This window comes from Clytia hemisphaerica, unplaced genomic scaffold (genome assembly GCF_902728285.1).
Source record: "Clytia hemisphaerica strain Z4C2 unplaced genomic scaffold, Clytia hemisphaerica genome assembly, whole genome shotgun sequence".
In the NCBI taxonomy this organism is placed as follows: Eukaryota; Metazoa; Cnidaria; class Hydrozoa; order Leptothecata; family Clytiidae; genus Clytia; species Clytia hemisphaerica.
In genome coordinates, this window is record NW_027103553.1 from 319,323 (window position 1) to 338,218 (window position 18,896).

Consider the following 18,896-nt stretch of genomic DNA (forward strand, 5'->3'; position numbering starts at 1 on the left):
ATATAACACACGTGTCCTGGCTATTTTGGCACGTGGTGCTATGGGGTATATCACTGACCTTTATATAACCCTGGACCAAGCAATATCTGCCATCTTTGATTGGAGTTTTTTTAGAATTGGTACCCATGGAGAAGCCATTGCAATGCTAAAAATTAACGTCTAACGCCGCTACATCATCAAAAGAATTTGAGGAAAAGTAGACCTAGCGCTCTCGATGCATTTACACCGCTATCGAGTAGTGCCGACATTAGGGTACCAATTTTCAAAAAACTCCGATCAAAGATTTTGCTTGGCCGGGATTGAGAAGCTTTGTCCAGGGTATATAAAGGTCAGTGGGGTATATAGATATATAGGTATATGTACCCCACGAAATCCGTGCCAACGGCAGACTTCGTCTAACGGTTTTGCTCGTGCAGCCAGCAGCAAATTTCGAGAACAAAAGAACGAAATATAACACACGTGTCCTGGCTATTTTGGCACGTGGTGCTATGGGGTATATAGGTATATAGGTATATGTACCCCACGAAATCCGTGCCAACGGCAGACTTCGTCCAACGGTTTTACTCGTGCAGCCAGCAGCAAATTTCGTGAAAAAAAGAACGAAATATAACACACGTGTCCTGGCTATTTTAGCACGTGGTGCTATGGGGTATATAGGTATATAGGTATATGTACCCCACGAAATCCGTGCCAACGGCAGATTTCGTCCAACAGTTTTGCTCGTGCATCCAGCAGCAAATTTCGTGAAAAAAAAGAACGAAATATAACACACGTGTCCTGGCTATTTTAGCACGTGGTGCTATGGGGTATATAGGTATATAGCTATATGTACCCCACGAAATCCGTGCCAACGGCAGATTTCGTCCAACGGTTTTGCTTGTGCAGCCAGCAGCAAATTTCGTGGAAAAAAAAAGAGCGAAATATAACACACGTGGCCTGGCTATTTTGGCACGTGGTGCTATGGGGTATATAGGTATATAGGTATATGTACCCCACGAAATCCGTGCCAACGGCAGACTTCGTCCAACGGTTTTGCTCGTGCAGCCAGCAGCAAATTTCGTGAAAAAAAAGAACGAAATATAACACACGTGTCCTGGCTATTTTAGCACGTGGTGCTATAGGGTATATAGGTATATAGGTATATGTACCCCACGAAATCCGTGCCAACGGCAGACTTCGTCCAACGGTTTTGCTCGTGCAGCCAGCAGCAAATTTCGTGAAAAAAAAGAACGAAATATAACACACGTGTCCTGGCTATTTTGGCACGTGGTGCTATGGGGTATATAGGTATATAGCTATATGTACCCCACGAAATCCGTGCCAACGGCAGATTTCGTCCAACAGTTTTGCTCGTGCAGCCAGCAGCAAATTTCGTGAAAAAAAAAGAACGAAATATAACACACGTGTCCTGGCTATTTTAGCACGTGGTGCTATGGGGTATATAGGTATATAGGTATATGTACCCCACGAAATCCGTGCCAACGGCAGACTTCGTCCAACGGTTTTGCTCGTGCAGCCAGCAGCAAATTTCGTGAAAAAAAGAACGAAATATAACACACGTGTCCTGGCTATTTTGAGCACGTGGTGCTATGGGGTATATAGGTATATAGGTATATGTACCCCACGAAATCCGTGCCAACGGCAGATTTCGTCCAACGGTTTTGCTTGTGCAGCCAGCAGCCAATTTTGTGGAAAAAAAGAGCGAAGTATAAAACACGTGGCCTGGCTATTTTGGCACGTGGTGCTATGGGGTATATAGGTATATAGGTATATGTACCCCACGAAATCCGTGCCAACGGCAGACTTCGTCCAACGGTTTTGTTCGTGCAGCCAGCAGCAAATTTCGTGAAAAAAAAGAACGAAATATAACACACGTGTCCTGGCTATTTTAGCACGTGGTGCTATGGGGTATATAGGTATATAGGTATATGTACCCCACGAAATCCGTGCCAACGGCAGATTTCGTCCAACTATTTTGCTTGTGCAGCCAGCAGCCAGTTTTGTGGAAAAAAATGAGCGAAATATAACACACGTGGCCTGGCTATTTTGGCACGTGGTGCTATGGGGTATATAGGTATATAGGTATATGTACCCCACGAAATCCGTGCCAACGGCAGACTTCGTCCAACGGTTTTGTTCGTGCAGCCAGCAGCAAATTTCGTGAAAAAAAGAACGAAATATAACACACGTGGTCCTGGCTATTTTGGCACGTGGTGCTATGGGGTATATAGGTATATAGCTATATGTACCCCACGAAATCCGTGCCAACGGCAGATTTCGTCCAACAGTTTTGCTCGTGCAGCCAGCAGCAATTTTCGTGAAAAAAAGAACGAAATATAACACACGTGTCCTGGCTATTTTAGCACGTGGTGCTATGGGGTATATAGGTATATAGGTATATGTACCCCATGAAATCCGTGCCAACGGCAGATTTCGTCCAACGGTTTTGCTTGTGCAGCCAGCAGCCAATTTTGTGGAAAAAAAAGAGCGAAATATAACACACGTGGCCTGGCTATTTTGGCACGTGGTGCTATGGGATATATAGGTATATAGGTATATGTACCCCACGAAATCCGTGCCAACGGCAGACTTCGTCCAACGGTTTTGCTCGTGCAGCCAGCAGCAAATTTCGTGGGAAAAAAAGAAAAAAAATTTACATTCAAATTCGAGCATTGATTTTTAAACAAAAGGCTCATCGTTTTTTTTAATTTATTATCCGAAGTTTTGACATAAGTTATATATTTTTTTCTTACCTGAAGCATAATTAACATTTTTTTCGAAACAATTAAAATATTTGTTACCTAGGTAACAATAAAAATAGAAGTCAATTACACTTGTTTGCTTCGATTTGCTCCTATCATCTTGACACCTTTCTGAAGATTGCTAACTTTTTTGACGTCACTCAGTAATTATTATGTTTGTCGAGTTGACTTGGAACACGTGGTGAGCAGCAGCTGAGCTAGCCATTACCTTCCCACAAACCAAATTTTTTCTTTGTTTTATGGTCAGTTAAGTCGCGATAAAAAAGCGGTTTTCGTCTGACAGGCTACAGCTGAGCAGGATACAAAAAATTTAGACGGGTTGTGAACATTCCCAAAAATTTGGCTCTATAATGATTTAACTTTTTCGTTATTATTGTCCGTAAATTCACCTATCCGGTCAAGATTTTAAGTTATTGATATGTGTCTTAACGATCGATTACCTGGAGATGTTTTTTTTATTTTCAATTGAATTTAAAATGACGACGTTTTAAGTTTCAGCCGTTGAAAATTTTATTCCATTCATTATTATATTATTGGTGTAATAATTGGGAAATTAGAACGGGGACTTCAAAGAATATTTTTTTACGCTGTCATCTTGTTAAATTTCAATTGTTATAATTTATCGTTCTTTCAATGCATTGCCGAAAATAATTGTCGATCGGCCCTGTTTTTAAAGGATAAATGTGACAATATAAACACGGGTGAAAGAAGGACCGTAATGCTGTACGACTCAAATTCTTAACAATAAAATTCGGATGAGGACCCATAGCATAATCTGTTATAAAGGATCTCAATACTAATTTTTTTTTGTAACATAATACAACTTAATTTTGCTACTATTGATGATAAAGTAAATATTCTCTAAACTAAAAATATTCGCAGGAGTAAGAACCTAACCCCTTGTGAATAAAACCCATCTGACCGGCATCTATATTTTAACCGCTGATAGGATTCGGTTAAAAATTGGGAAGCTGTCATTAAATATACCCAAAAAAAGATCTTCACGATGTTCACCACGTGCAGAAAAACAAATCTACCTATTTATCTAATTTTCGTCAGCGGTAGCAAGAAAAAACCCAATCAACCGACCGCCTTTTTAACAAATTTAAAAGCACATCAAAAGATTATATATGAATGTAGTATACTGTACACGTTGTTTTTTCTACAAGAACAAAGTATATAAGAACATGAGTCTTGGTAAACTCTAAAGCATGTAAATCCTTAGTAAATAACATAATAAAAATACTCATAAAATGCCAGAAATAAGAATATTTTTTAGGCTCAAATGCATAGGCTCTTATTTAGTTCTTATAAAAACGTGTAAAAATCTTAAAAGAAACAAAAGAATTAAAACACGCAAATATCTACATAGCAAAGCAAAAAATCACATCCATCCAAAATCACAAATTTTTTATCAATCAATTAAGTGATGTATTAATTGTGTAATGTATTCGATTTGAGTAATTAATTATTGAAAAGCCAATTAATTTAATTAATTAATTCATCCACTAATTAATGGAAAGCCCGAAAAATTAATTTCTTTGATGTTAAGTCTGTTAAGTAAAATCAAACTAAATATGGCAGCATGACATGAATGTAGGACCAGCACACTCCTCATTAGAAATACTACCATCACAGTCTAGCGTTTTATTCGTTTATTACCGTTCATATATAAATATTTTGTTTCGTAAATATCGAAGTAGAACCATTGATCGCGATGAAAAAATTCGTTTTTGAATAACCAGTCAAGTTGGTAAATTCGTTTTTTCCAACGTGGATTTTTTACATGTGATGACAGAAACCACGCCAAATATAACATTGGTGGGCATCCATTTCCTGGAAATAAAAAGCAAATATATATTATTCAATTGAATTGAATTGCATTTTAATTGATTTAAGAGTTAGCCTATACATAGTAGACTAAGCAGTAGCGAAAAATAAAATCGACGTCGACATTACTCCACGTCGAAAAATCGTCAAAGTGGAACTCACCAAGGAACAATACAAAACTATTGGTTTTTGGTGAGGTAATCAAAAAACCATAAAAACTCGCGAGAAACTTGTATATTTCAGTGGCGGGGGTCTGAAATTTACACCGGGGGAGTGTTTAATACTATGTAAGGAAGTATGTTTTACCTGAAAAAAAACAGATACAAAATCAAAAGTATCACAATCGCCATAAAGACTCGAAAAGAATTTTCTTCGAATAAACTTCGGCCAAAGTGCGATTTTGAAAAAACAGTCGCCATCAAATTCTTTCAACATGTTTGATCTTTTTCTTTTCACTTCACTCTTTGTCAATGCTTTTAGCTTTCGAAAGTGGGAAAGCATTTCTTCCAACTCCATCTTTGTAATTTACAATTTCTGTTTTTACTAAAAGATAAAAGTGTCTGTACACTACCTTTTTCAGATAACTCAATTAACAACAGAAATCTTTTTTCACGACAATTACCATAAAAGGCATGAAAAGATTCGAGATTTCTCTTTCGTTTTCGGCTTTTTTTCGTATGTCGTTTGATTGACATTTGTTTAACACTTTTATTTTCGTTAGTTGTAATTTTTGATTGACGGCTTCATATTATGGAGATAAAAGGAAGAGAGATGTTTACGAACTGTGCAGCTGGCTGCCAGAGGATAAATGTCATAGTACTGGAACTGACCAAGAAACAGAATGAAAAAATCCCGAAAAAATAGCCTATACTAGACGTCACCCGCGTTTTTTCTACACCATTAACATTAAATTCTGCTTTGCAACTTTTTCAAATGTTTGGAGCCCGGGTTTTTTTTATGTCACTTTTAACTTTCGAAGCTCCCGCAGTAGGTCGGAGTTGATGCCATCGTAGATTGAGTAGCATGGTACCACTATCCTTTTGAAGATTTTGATAGGAGTTGTATAGCTGACTGAACCTTTCCTTTCACAGCTTTGTGAACGTTTTCGTCACATCTTGGCGGATCGATTGACTTTAATTGTTGAAGACACCACAGTATACTTTTTCCCTCTTTCAGCCTATGAAGCTTGTTATGTTTACCATCTTTCTAAAGCTCCATTCTTCTTCTTTTGATGTGATTTTTAATTTCAGCAGTTTTACAAGTTCTGTCGGTCCTTTGGAGAGGATCCGATTTGGAAGGAGCCTTTGCAGCTTGATCCATTTGTCCATGAAAAGGTTTTCAAGAATATTTTGTCAAAAAAGTAAAGTGTCCACATACTTTTGGCTTTTGTTACAAAGACGGCATAATAGAGCGGGCCGCCCGGAGGCTTATAAATGAACGCCCGCTGAGACGCCTGCTAGGATGTGATTGAAACAGTCAGGATATAAAAAATTATTCCTTTCAAGAATAATTTACGAGCTGAAATGATTAGGATGCAAAAACTAAGGACGCTTTCGAAAGATCAGAGAGCGCCATATCCACAAAAACAACAAACCCACATGGCCAAAATGATGGTACCTGGTGCTGGTACCCTGGAACAAGAGTTTTAGTGTTTTGAAGTTTTAGAAATCTAGGAATTTTTTATTTACGCTCTTTATTTGACACAAGATGTGGAAAATATATAATGGTTAGTTATCATCGCAGTTTGCATCAGGATTAATTGCAAAAACGCATGGCATTCTTTTTGATGAAAAAAACAATTGATGATCAATAATATTGATACTCAAGGTTTTAGAATATGTGCGATTACCCAATAATTATTAGAATCAATCAATATCCGATGAATCGCTTGGTTATTGATTAGTCAACAATTGGAAAAAGTTATTTTGATTGTATCGAGTGGGAGAGTTCTGGGATAAAGTACTACCGCAAGTTGGTCCTTCCATAGTCAGAAAGTCTGCCGTATACTATCTTCGCTTTTTTGATTTTATTGATAGCCCTCAAATGAAAGACCTGACTGGTCATTAAAATACAAAGTTATAAATCAAAACAAAAATGGGTAGAGTAGAGCTGCAAGCGGAGCTGTGTAGTTGTATTTTAAAATGACCAGCCAGGTCTTTCATTTGAGGGCTATGCATGTTATCCTCCGCTGATGCAAGTTACCCAATCTCACGGTAGTTGTTTTGGTGAACGCGACGATCTTTGGAATAACGACTAGTTACTCCACAGCCAGTTACCAGTCGGGTGTTTAAGATAAAAACTGCAATTATTGCTGTTTTCGGAAAACGGCAATTTTTTTAACGATGAAATGCTGAATCGGCAGAAAAATAAAAAAGTAAATAAATGAAAATTGCCGTTTTCGGCAATTATTGCCGTTTTTGCAAATAAAAGTTGATTTTATTATTGAACACGTGGTATTTGACACCCTCGCGATAAGTGCCTCGTTTAGTTTTGTTTTCAACTGGTTTTTTTTGGAAATGCAGATAGCAAAATCGAGTCATATGTAAACAAATTTACAACCAGGGTTTTGTTATCTCTTTCTGGCTGTGTTTCGGCATCGATGCAGGATCTTTTAACATATTATTTTTGAACTTTTCATGTTATTGAGCAACGAAAAATTGAAAAAATCACTTTTAAAAATCCGAAAGACCTTTATCTCGATGCAATTTCACTATTTTCAAACACCTCTGACATCGTTGCCCTTAAAAGGACAACACATTTTGCTGATTCAGCATTTCATCGTTAAAAAATTGCAGTATTCGGCAATAATTTCCGAAAAGAGCAATAACTGCAGTTTTTATCTTAAACACCCGACTGGTTACCTAGAGACAAGATGATTTATCATGTTTTTATTTGATGAGGGAAAGTAATGTATGTAATGTGCCAGACCCGATCAATCGAACTTTTCGAACCAATCGAACAATCAAACTAATCGAACTCCATCGAACGATTAAAGTTCAATTAAAAAAATTAATCGAACCTAATCGAACACTCACAATTTTTGAAGCAATAGCAGTTCGATTAGTTCGGTCAGTAAAAAGTTCAATTAGTTCGGTGATATTAAAATCCTCATATCTTCCCTCGCTTGCAAAAACTTTGTCCTGGCACGCGATTACCAATTTCGACAGTTCCCTGACTTAACAGCTTGATGTTTATTGTACCCGGATATTTGTTTATCCGGAAAAAAAGTCCGTAGCCCCTCTGTTGCGATTTCGCGCGCGGCCGAGTGGTAGAATACTACGCCCGCCCCAAGACGACATCATAAACGAACTTCTTGACGTCATCAAAGTTTGACGTATCGTATGATGAGCCACTGATGTTTCCTTCTTGATTGACAGTTTCCCTACTGTTCTTTTGTCTGCGAAAGCCTTAGCTTTTGAGAGTTTGACGAATTTTCTGTAGCACTGTGCATGGACTTTGTATTCCTTGACAACCAAATCAACATTTAGGATATCGAAATAATGGGCAGGGTCTTTCGATTTTGCCGCGTTCTTGATTGTTGCCTCTGCATTTCTCGTTAGAATTTTGTATGGCATAAATTTTTCCCCCTTTACTTTCTTACTTTCTTTGTTGCAAATTTGACATTCTGGTCCAAAGAAACCGGGAATGGATGGCTCTGGACTTGAAAGTCTAGGTTTTTTTCTTTGGATTGGTGTTTCGGTTTCGTTGGTTTCCGAAAATCTACTGTTGCCAAGGATAACGGTGAACCTAGAAATAATTTGTTTTGACTACTAAATTTTATCCTTTCAATGGCTAGCTGATATTTAGTGGTTATTCAAATGATGAGCTAAAATTAAACCAGGCACAAAAATGAAAATCCAAAATTATCAACTTACCGTTTATAGCAAGGTTCAAGATGAATTCCATGCAAGTCGTTATCAAACTCGTCCGGGATCTGCTTTATTTGGTCCTTATGTTCGTGGTCTCCTCCAATCCTTATCCTCTTTTCCTTGGCTTTCAATATCCGCTCTTTGTTTGTCTGCGAGAGCTTCTTAATTGTTGAGTAGTTAGTTTTATTTTCATAATGTATTATACAGTTCATTATTTAGAATTCTGGAAGTAAAAGAAAGTAAGCTATCAAGAAACTCTGTATAACTGATAATTAATGATATGAAATCTTCTTTCATTCTGGTCTGTAAAATACACATCAATCAAGTGACCAAAAAGGAGAAAGCTGGCAACATTACCACAATCTATTGCCTATCTAAATCTTTTGAACAATAAGAAACTCCACAAAACCTACTTTAAGAAAGATGCAACCAAGATTTGAAGAAAGGTCGATATTCTGGTCTGCAAAATACACATTTTTCATCCGAACAACCTGAACATTTGTGATATTATGGTGAATCATATTCAATGTTCGTATTTAAAATATTTCTATAATGAATTTGTGATTTTTAAGACATTGAAAAAAACCGAAAGTGTCATTTTCTTGGTAGAGGTGAAATTTAGAGAAATATTATAAAATAATGAGTTAACCTTATGGTCTGTAAAATACCAATAAAGCCCTGAAAATTCACAGAAACCTCCAAAGTGTCTCAGTAAACATTATAGTTCATAAAAATCCACTTTTTGAGAATTTCATGCTTCTTAATTCAACTCCAAAAAAAAAAATGACTTCAAAAACAGCTATTTTTTGAATAATTTTCCATATTCTGGTCTGTAAAATACACAAATTATAATGAAATGACTCAAAAATTTGTAGAAATGTTTTTCAATATATTCACTACCATCATGCAAAATTCCATCATCATAGCTACACTAGTTTTAGAAAAATGTAAAAAATAAGTGACCTACCCCAGGGAACAGATTTGACCAAAATTTTTCTACCTACCCCCCTACAAGCCCCCATGGAGCCTTATAGCCCCCTTGTTAGCCTGAAAACCATCGTGATTCTCAAAATATAGGTATGTTGGAGCCCAAAAACAGTCTCGAACCTTTTTCGCCGTCAAGGTGGTACCTCATGCCCCGTATTGCCTGGACTAAAACCGCTTCTTCTGGCGCTAAAAGGATACAGGAAAAATGTGTAATCCGTTATCGGAAGTAATTTCCCGATTTACATTCCGAATTTGGCTTTGAAAAGAAGCTAATATACGGTGGCGGAGCAGCACAAACTTGTCGAACAAAATTGGTTTATCGAACTGATCGAACCGAAACCCATTGATCGAACTTAATCGAACACTCACAATCTTTTTAAAAATCTTAGAGTTCGATTAATTTATTTAATCGAACTTTAATCGTTCGATGGAGTTTGATAAGTTCGATTGTTCGATTGGTTCGACAAGTTCGATTGATCGGGTCTGGAATGTGGAGTAATTAAATTAGTCAACCTGGGAATAATAAAAGGTTGGAATTGCTGATTGCTATCGTAGATTTGTCTAAGCTCGACATGTATATCTTGTTATTTCGACACCGGATCTGCAAAATAGTGATTGGAAAGGGATTCCTGCACAAAAAATGAAACTTTGTCAGGGCATACCGTGAGTGGTCCTAAATCTGACAGCCCAGCCTAAATCCGATGGGGTCTTTCAAAGATACAAACTAAAATAAAAACAAATCTTTCGCTGTGACGCAATGAAGATACCAAAGTGTCAACTAAGCTTGAAAGATTTGATAAACTGAACCAATTGAACCAAATAACAATAATTGCTTCTTATATATACAAAACATAATTTTTTTATTACAAAATTGTTAACGTTTTAAACACGAGCAACAGATTCAGAATAATAGAATAATAGAGGTAATTATTTTTACAACTCACACTTTTTTGATCACATTAATTGACGACATCTTGACATTATAGTCATCTTGTTAGATGTTTTGTTTCGAGAGTTTTGCAATAGGTTATTGTTCAACTTGGAAAAGAAATGTTTGTAAACATGTAATTTTTTTTCATAGCAGTTATTTGGGGGGTCGGATTTAGGCAGGGCTGCCGGATTTAGGACCACTCACCGTAGCTATCATGAAAATCAATTTAAAATTTGGTAAACTTCTGTTCATACCAGCTAGTCATCAAACTAAAATAATTGAGAGCAAGCTAGACAGTCTAAACTTAAACTCCTATATATCGGGATTAGAAACTAGGCTAGTCTTACCTCTTTTACATTTCCCTTTACAACAATACAATGCTGACAAGTTGACACAACACATTGACAAGTAATATCGCTGACTGAGAGAAGTTTATATCGAAACCTGCAACAAAAACGAAAGTGGTCTCTTCTACTGATTGCTTCCTGGCGCTCCTTTGCAGCTATTTATCAAATTTCCACCAATGAGATTGCTGCATTTCAAACAGCCCTTCTTTTTGGCACCCATGGCCTCTCAGTGCCTTGCATGGTGGGTGGCTGTAAAATCTCACCCTTCATTTATATTACAATCTGTGATCCTAAGGCTTAGGTTTTTTCTCATCTTCAATTTTCTGAAGAAAGCGGGAATTTGATGCGAGAGTTAGATGCGAGAGTTAGATTGTCAACAAATTGCCGTAAAAAATCATTGAATAAAAGAAGATTTTTAATTCTTTAATATTTTCATTTTGAAGAATTGGTGCAAAAAAGTGAAACATGGAAAAGTTTCATTTTTTATTGGTTTAAAATTGAAATAGGGGATTTGGAAAACATTCTATGTTTTAATCAAATTGTGAAACTCTAAAATCTGATTAGAAACATCAAAACAAATCGTAAGTGAGTATTTGTATAACTCTGCCGAGTCACCTGACAGTCTTGCCCGGATTCAGACTTTCCTATGCTCAATGCATGTCAGGTGTCTGACATGTTAGATTTAAAATTCCAAAACATATTTTCTAAAAAATTCATTTAGTGTTTGTTTTTTCCTTTTGCAGATCTATTGACAAAAAAGGGTGAGGGTACTCAAAATAGCACCAACTTACAGTGCTATCTTCAACTCCCTATTCTTAGAAAGTTAGCTCTCAATATGGTACAGTAATGTTTTCTGGTTTGTTCTGGTTCTTACCTCAAAGCTCATCTCTTTGCAAATAATAATTTCTCCTCAGAAAACTTCCAGATTTAGGTAAAAACCTATATGAATCTCTATATTTTCATTTTGAAAAAATTGAAGGTTTCTTTCTTATAGGTCTCTTTTGCGTAAAGACACATAGAAAGCCTAATGCTCATTCATACTGTTTGGTAAATTATACCAAATCACAAAGATGAGGGTGACTCTCGGATGGGAATTTTATACACGATTCACATCCCCTATATCAAAATTTTTGGGATGCGCACAAATGCTTAAATATTATCAGTGAGAAATTATTCTTCATTTAAAATTCTCCCTGTAGATATTATGAAAATAGAAGTGTCGACAGATTTAATAATAACATGAAAGTTTGATAATTTTACTTGGTATGGAAGGAATCTACAATTGTTCATCTTCAGAAAAAGTTCTTAATCTGGAGAAAGAGCTTGAGAAGGAACTGAAGGATTTGCAAAATGAAATCGAAGCTGGTGGAGTCATTGGGAAAACAGAACATCAAAGTTTTAGGTATGTCTTTGCTTAATATAATAATAATATTTAACCTTTCTCAGTGTTCCAAATTTATTATCATTATTATCATATTACATTTCTTCATTAGGACGACTATACCTTTATGAATCTTGAACTATTTTGTTTTTTCTTCAACTTTAGCAAATGTTGTTTTTTTTCATACAGCAAACAAACCTCAATTATTTTCAAATAAATTGATTTAAATTCCTTTCTTTTTCAGCTCTGTCCCAATTCCTAATGATGCTAAATTCTTCAGAAAACAACGAAAGATTGCTGTTAAAAACTGTTTAAAGGTTAATGTGCTTCATTCATTTGTGCTATGAAATAAAGTTTGGTTGAAATAATTAGATGAGTTTGCTTAAAAGGACATCATTTAATCCATCTTCAATTACTTACACAGCATTTTTAGACAAAAGAAAGAACAACTTTCTCTCAATTTTTTAGAAATTCTTTTGTTTAGAATATCTTTAAGGTTAGGAAATATTCAAGCCTAATGGGAAAGAAATAGAATGAAAAGTTTGTGAGTGATATTCATGTTATACTATTCTTCCAGGAATAGGCTTGTATGATTTAAGAATACTAATCATGATATTTCATTAAAAATCAATAGGTTCGAGAAGCTAAACCATTGTTGTTGCAAAGCGAACTGATGAAAGAAGAGGTTGATTCTTGTCTGAAGAGTGAATACACAAATGAATCAATCCCTGTACTGTTACATCAGGTATGGATTTTTGAACTTCTTGTGTATAACATCCCTTGACTCTTCCAATCAATTTGTCAACATAACGTAAATAGTATATAATATATATATTCTTTGTATTTTTCTTATTCTTTCCAGGGGGGGGTCCATGTACAAAACAGCGGCATGTATCAGTACTTTGTAGCAAATTTCGATTTTAAACACCCACCCACCCCTATAGTACAAAATGTACAAAATACTATCTAGCAAACTCCCAAAAACACCCCAACACCCCCTATATTTTACAATATACTATCCAGTACTATCCAGCAAACTCCCAAATACACCCTGACACCCCCTGTATAATACAATATACTATCAAGCAAACTGCCAAATATACCCCAACACCCCCTTACATAGTACAATATACTATCCAGAAAACTACCAAATATACCCCTAAACCCCTTCATAAAATAAAAATTTTAAGCCAAAAAACTTGAAACTTTGGGGCAAGCTTTTTATTCTTCCCATATAAAGTTTTTCAAAAAATTTTCTCGAAAATTGACAAAAACAATTGAGATTAAAAAAAAAATTCGACAAAATCTAAAATAAATCACAATTTGATTTGATTTTGGCTTTTTAGTACACATATAAGCAGAAAATCCGAAATTTGACCCTGACAACCCCCTGTAAGTACACGTATACTAAACAGCAAATCAGAAATTTGACCCTGACACCCCCATGTATAGTACACAAGTACTAAACAGCAAATTTTTTTTGAAAACACCCACCCACCCATCCCATTTTGTACATGGACCCCCCCTGTTCTTTCTCCTCTCCCAGGTAGAGCGCATTCAATTTGATATTGTTGTTGTTTTGTTTGGAATTTACAAAAAAAAATAAATGAATCTCTCACAAATAAAATGAATTGAATTTTACTTAATTTTAGTTTTTTGTTGAACGAGTGAAAGAATTATCACAATTGAAGATTTTACACATGAAGAGATGGACGAGGTTTTGTCATTATACGAAAGAAAGGGAGACGGTTTATCCGCAATACAAAAAGAGCATGGAGTAAGGCTTTTATATTTGTTTCATTTAAAGTCTGTAAAATCAATAATCATGGTATTCTGTAATTGTATACTGTATAATTCTGGCGTACCATTACCAGTAGAATCTCAACATATCAATTACTGTAAATTTCTACAAGTACTAAGAAAGTAATGGAAACTATAATCTCTCAAATTTTGAAAGTTGGTCTTTCTCCGTTAAATTACGCAATAGCGGTCTTACATGATTTGTTAAGTTACGTAACTCCCGCCATTATCGAAGCAAAAGTTCTATTTACGGGAGTCACGAACATCACTTGCCTCGTTTTGAAATTATTGCCAAGGTAATTAACTCCCAGCAGGTTTTATCAAAACTACTTTTTATTCATAAAAAATCATTTATTATTTTGTTTAAATACGAGGCAAGTGATGTTTGTGACGTAATTTATAAAAAGGTCTATCGCCTCCATGGATTTGAGCGCTTGCGAAAAACCTTTATATTAGTATTTTTACAGACAAATAACGTTATACAGGACATTACTGACAATTTTTAATGTCTACTATCAAAATGGTTTTGGGTTAATTTTTCTAGGCTTAAAATTGACTGCAACGAATTCTAGATTATGGCCTGCTGAATTATAAGCAGATTCCAGTGTAATAGTCCCCATTAAATAAGTCTACCAGCGCATTGTAAGTTTTTATTGTTTTTTCACAACAAAAGTGTGCTGTTTTCATCTCTTTTTTGAAAGAAGATCCAAGTCTTTAAGTCAATTCGCTTTAAGTGTGCACCCTATTTTGCCACCATGTTGAAACCACTCTCAAGGCATTTTGTCTAATCACGCTAAAAGGGTTTTTCTACATCAATGGACGCAAAAAAAAAGTGAATGGACATCAGTTTCAAATACATACTGTTTTTTACTTATTTTAGTGATATACTGTTAGAATGCCAAGATGCTTACGACAGAGCGTCTCGTTTGTCAGTCTGTTGTGAACCGTTGATCACCAGTCAACCTATACCTATTTCCATGATCAAAAGTGAAGATCTTGCAATCTACACGCGTTGGTTTGTTTATTATTTGCACTCCATCAAAAAGATTACTCATTTTATAAAGGTAAGTTAGCATAAATTAGGGGGGAAATTTTTGTGCAGTTCAAATGCACTTTCATATTATGCCAATTCTTTTAGCAATTTCCGTTGAACTAATATTCACCATTTGTCACGAATTTTGTACCCTGTACCAGACGACAACGGCTTTTTACTCGACGCCGTTCTAAAAGAATGGCAAAAAAACGCGTGTTGGGATAGATATAGAGAGGGTACGAATAATGCTTGACTTGAAAGTTCATGATGAGACCAAATTTTACGAAATAAGCTTACAAGTCTAGCTAATCACGATATCTCATCCTCTCCCATACTGTAGGTTTTTTAAAATTGCTTTGATTTATAAAGTGGCCCTAATTTCTTTCTTTATTACAGGTCATAGAATGGTTACCGCAAACAAAATTTTTACTATCCAAAAAGCATGATAAATTGGAAGAAAAGAAAACAGTATCTAATTCAAACAAAAAGTTTACGTCTCGTGATGAAAGTAATGGCTTAGTTTCTCCAAGGTTTTTGAGTCCACGATCCTTTTGGAAGAGAGATGAAAAACCAACCCCTGTGTCAGAAACGAGTAAAGATATCAAACCTTTGCCCTCATTCAGTACTGAGATTGAAGATTTCTCAAAACAATTGGATGTGCTATTGGCGAATTACGACATCAAAATGGTTTGTATTCTTTTTCACTTGGTTTTAGGCATTTTTATTGTAGAAAAATGTCTGTTTCTGTTCGTTCATAACTTGTGGATTTGACACAATTATTTATTTATTTTTCTCCAGCGTTGCCACCAAGTTGAGAATCAATCTGACGGCATGGATATGTACAATCTAGTCATCCGCAAATTTAAACAACATCATTTCATTCAAGAACAAAATCGTCTATTTCCAATCTATGATTCAGAGACACTCGAGAATTCAAAGGTAATTGTGCGAAATTGCTGCAAAATGTCTACTTTTAATGCAGTCCTTTAGAGACTGCTCGATATGCCTGCTCTTTTGGGATTCTTCTGTTAGCGGATGAAGGTTATGTATTTGATTTTTATAATATTCTTAGGATTAGAATTAAGTTGGTACATAACCAATTCCTTTCGACAGGACTGACTTCATAATTTCTGAATAGAGGTTTTTCATGTTTTATAGAGTTATGTAACATCCGCCATTACGGAAGCAAATGTTCGAATCTTTAGATGCGATCCACATTACACAAATCGAACCTTTGCTTCCATAATGGCGGAAATTACATAAACTAACAAATTATGAAAAAACCACTATAAGATAAAATGAGGAAGAAAAGCGAATTTAATCGGACTTTAACACGACTTTCTAATAGGAAACAAAAGAAAAAGGTCACATGACGTACAAGAAAGAAAGTAATTGGTTGGCTTTCATACAAATTCTACCTGATGTCTACAACACTCAGAAAGCAGCTTTAACCAAACTAAAGGAGCAAGACGCAATGGATCAATTGATGTTTGTTCAATCCAAAATATTAAGTGTTAAATCTTCTGATAAGGTTTCTTTTAATTTTTATAGACCTTTTCATAAATTACGTCACAGGCAACGCTTACCTCGTTTTAAATATTGCTATGGTAATTGATTCCCAAAAAGAGTTCATAAGAAGTTGACTCTATTATGAAAGTAATGATTGAATACTCAAGGGATTCAATCACCTTGATAATGGTTTCAGAACGAGGCAGTCACTGCTCTCAAAATAATTTATGAGAAGGCCTATTTTCAAGACTTTTATTAAGGCTGATCTACTAGGATCCTCCATAACAAAAGTAATAAAAGTGAAAATATAGTTTTGTACCCCCACTGCTTGCTTAGAACATTACGGCTTCACATCGTTCTGGAATGAAACGGTTCTGAAATATCGTGTAAATACAAAAAGTTTGAAACGTCAAAAAATAAGCTTTTCAAAGCGAATCGAACAGTTCTTATTAAACTGTTTTCATTGGAACGGAACTGCTCCGAGACGTTCTGAAAAGAATTATGAACACTTCCTTCTTGTAACAGAACCATTACCGGTACGATACGTTACCGTAACGTCTTGACAGAGTTGACTTTTTCGGAAATTTGACGGAATGAATATCGTTAATGGTTCAACTAATTATGCTTAACCAAGCCTCCCATCTCCTGGATATCTACTCTCCGGTACATATTAATCTCGGGACGGATTTCTTAATTTTCGGGGAATAATTGCGGAAAAATCTATCTGGGATTGCTTTGTCCAAGTCATAATTTCGATTTGTTTTTAACTTCGCTAATGGAATATATTCTTCTTTATTGCGCGAGTGAGAAGGTGATACTCGATATAAACAAAACGCAATCCCGTGCAGATCAACATAAACAGTTAGTAAAGGGTTCGTAACGCTCTGTATGTCTTTATCTATCTTTATATCAGGTATTATACTTGCTGAAAGAACACGCCAAACAAATCGGAAGTGATTTGAAAACCTCTTCATCGACCAGTTTGTTGAGAAGAAATACCAAAGATGTTTGGTCCAACGTTTTCAACTTCAAAAGGTATATGTCAATTTAAAATAAGAATTCACAGGATAATTGATTAAATGATTCTTTCGAAAATCGAAACTCACAATTATACCCCTCATTTCATGAGATTTTCTTGACAGTAACTAATGGTGAAAAGAATTCTCTTTTTATTGGACAAAGTTTATGAAATACAAGGGGATCTTCAAGGGGAATTGGATTTTTATCGAATAAGGGAGATTATCGAATGAGGGAGCGTCGTTTATGAGAGTTTCTTGTTGACGGGGACTTTAAATTTCATCGAATAGTAGAACGTCGAATTAGAGAGCGCCAATTGTAACTACCATCTGGGCTATTATTGGCGACTTTTTACTTAGACTTAGACTTTCCACTTTCTCCACTTGTTGTATATCCAAATAATAGTAAACAGACTATACTATTTAGGTTAAATTGCGACCATTTGTTCGATCCTATATTTTTTTAAACTCTTTATCTATCAGTAGGCCACAAAGCGCACGCGGTGGGAATAACAGCGGTGGATACGAAGAAAACTTATCGTCTAAAGGAAGTGAAACTTTCGATAAATCTTCAGGCAGCGGTGAAAATGGCGGTGGTGGTGGTGGAGAGTTTGATATCACCGAAGCTGTGCATAAACTAGGCTTGGAAGATGATGACAGTACAAAAACACATTCGTTCAATGTAAATGGTGCTTTATTATCGCTAATGCTTTTAAGACATCTCAAGATTAAAGATCACCGCAGAACCGTATGTAGTTTTCCTTTGATTTCATTTTTGGAGATTTTTGTAGCACTATTTTATAAAATGTGACCAACCAGCGTCCAAACAACGCTATTATACGGCTGTTGGGTGAATTGAATTTTACATTTTCTTAGTTTTCTCTTAAAGGACATGATTTAACGTTTCTCCTACCATTACCATTTGCTTACAGTCTTACACAGCAAAATAGATAACAACCCCCCCCCCTCCCGCATTTAGAAATTATAATGCTAAAGAGGACGCGTCTCGTTTTTATATCATAGAATATCTTTACATCATTTCCTGTAGCATTTTGGAATGTGTGATATTTTCATGTTTCATTTTTTCGAATGATTGCCCGTCAAGTAACCCGGGGTACTTAGGCAAAAATTGGTGCTGGGTATGTGCGTGTCCCAAGGGTCGGTTTTCTTATTTTTCAAAGTCTCTCTAACCTAAGGGTGGAAAATCTGAAATTTTTAAATCAGCCTCTCTTAGGGTCGGAAAATTCACAATTTTTTTATTTTATTTTTTTATTGTAAAAATGTCTCTCTAAGGGTCAGGGTTTGGAGGTCCGGCACGGACATACCCAGCATCAACCTTAGTACCCCCCTACCGGGCAAGCAACTCATGAAAAGGCTTGAAATTTTTGAAGGTGAACAAGGTTTGGATATTTGCCCGTACTCTTCTTTAGA

The 18,896-nt window shown here is 35.7% G+C and overlaps 1 protein-coding gene across 2 annotated transcripts in view; it reads left to right on the plus strand.

The window, feature by feature from the left end:
- Positions 1-11,929: 11,929 nt before the first annotated feature.
- The window catches only part of LOC136800359 (uncharacterized), an 87,034-nt gene continuing 80,067 nt past the window's right edge, over positions 11,930-18,896 (plus strand). Inside the window, exons 1-10 of one of the 2 annotated variants that reach the window (XM_067056993.1) lie at positions 11,930-12,128; positions 12,352-12,424; positions 12,742-12,852; positions 13,760-13,884; positions 14,788-14,971; positions 15,337-15,627; positions 15,739-15,879; positions 16,289-16,471; positions 17,363-17,484; positions 17,949-18,213. In XM_067056993.1, coding sequence (XP_066913094.1) covers positions 11,992-12,128; positions 12,352-12,424; positions 12,742-12,852; positions 13,760-13,884; positions 14,788-14,971; positions 15,337-15,627; positions 15,739-15,879; positions 16,289-16,471; positions 17,363-17,484; positions 17,949-18,213 — 1,632 coding nt within the window. In that variant the 5' untranslated portion in view covers positions 11,930-11,991. The remainder of the gene's footprint in view (positions 12,129-12,351; positions 12,425-12,741; positions 12,853-13,759; positions 13,885-14,787; positions 14,972-15,336; positions 15,628-15,738; positions 15,880-16,288; positions 16,472-17,362; positions 17,485-17,948; positions 18,214-18,896) is intronic. The other variant, XM_067056995.1, reaches the window with a different exon arrangement.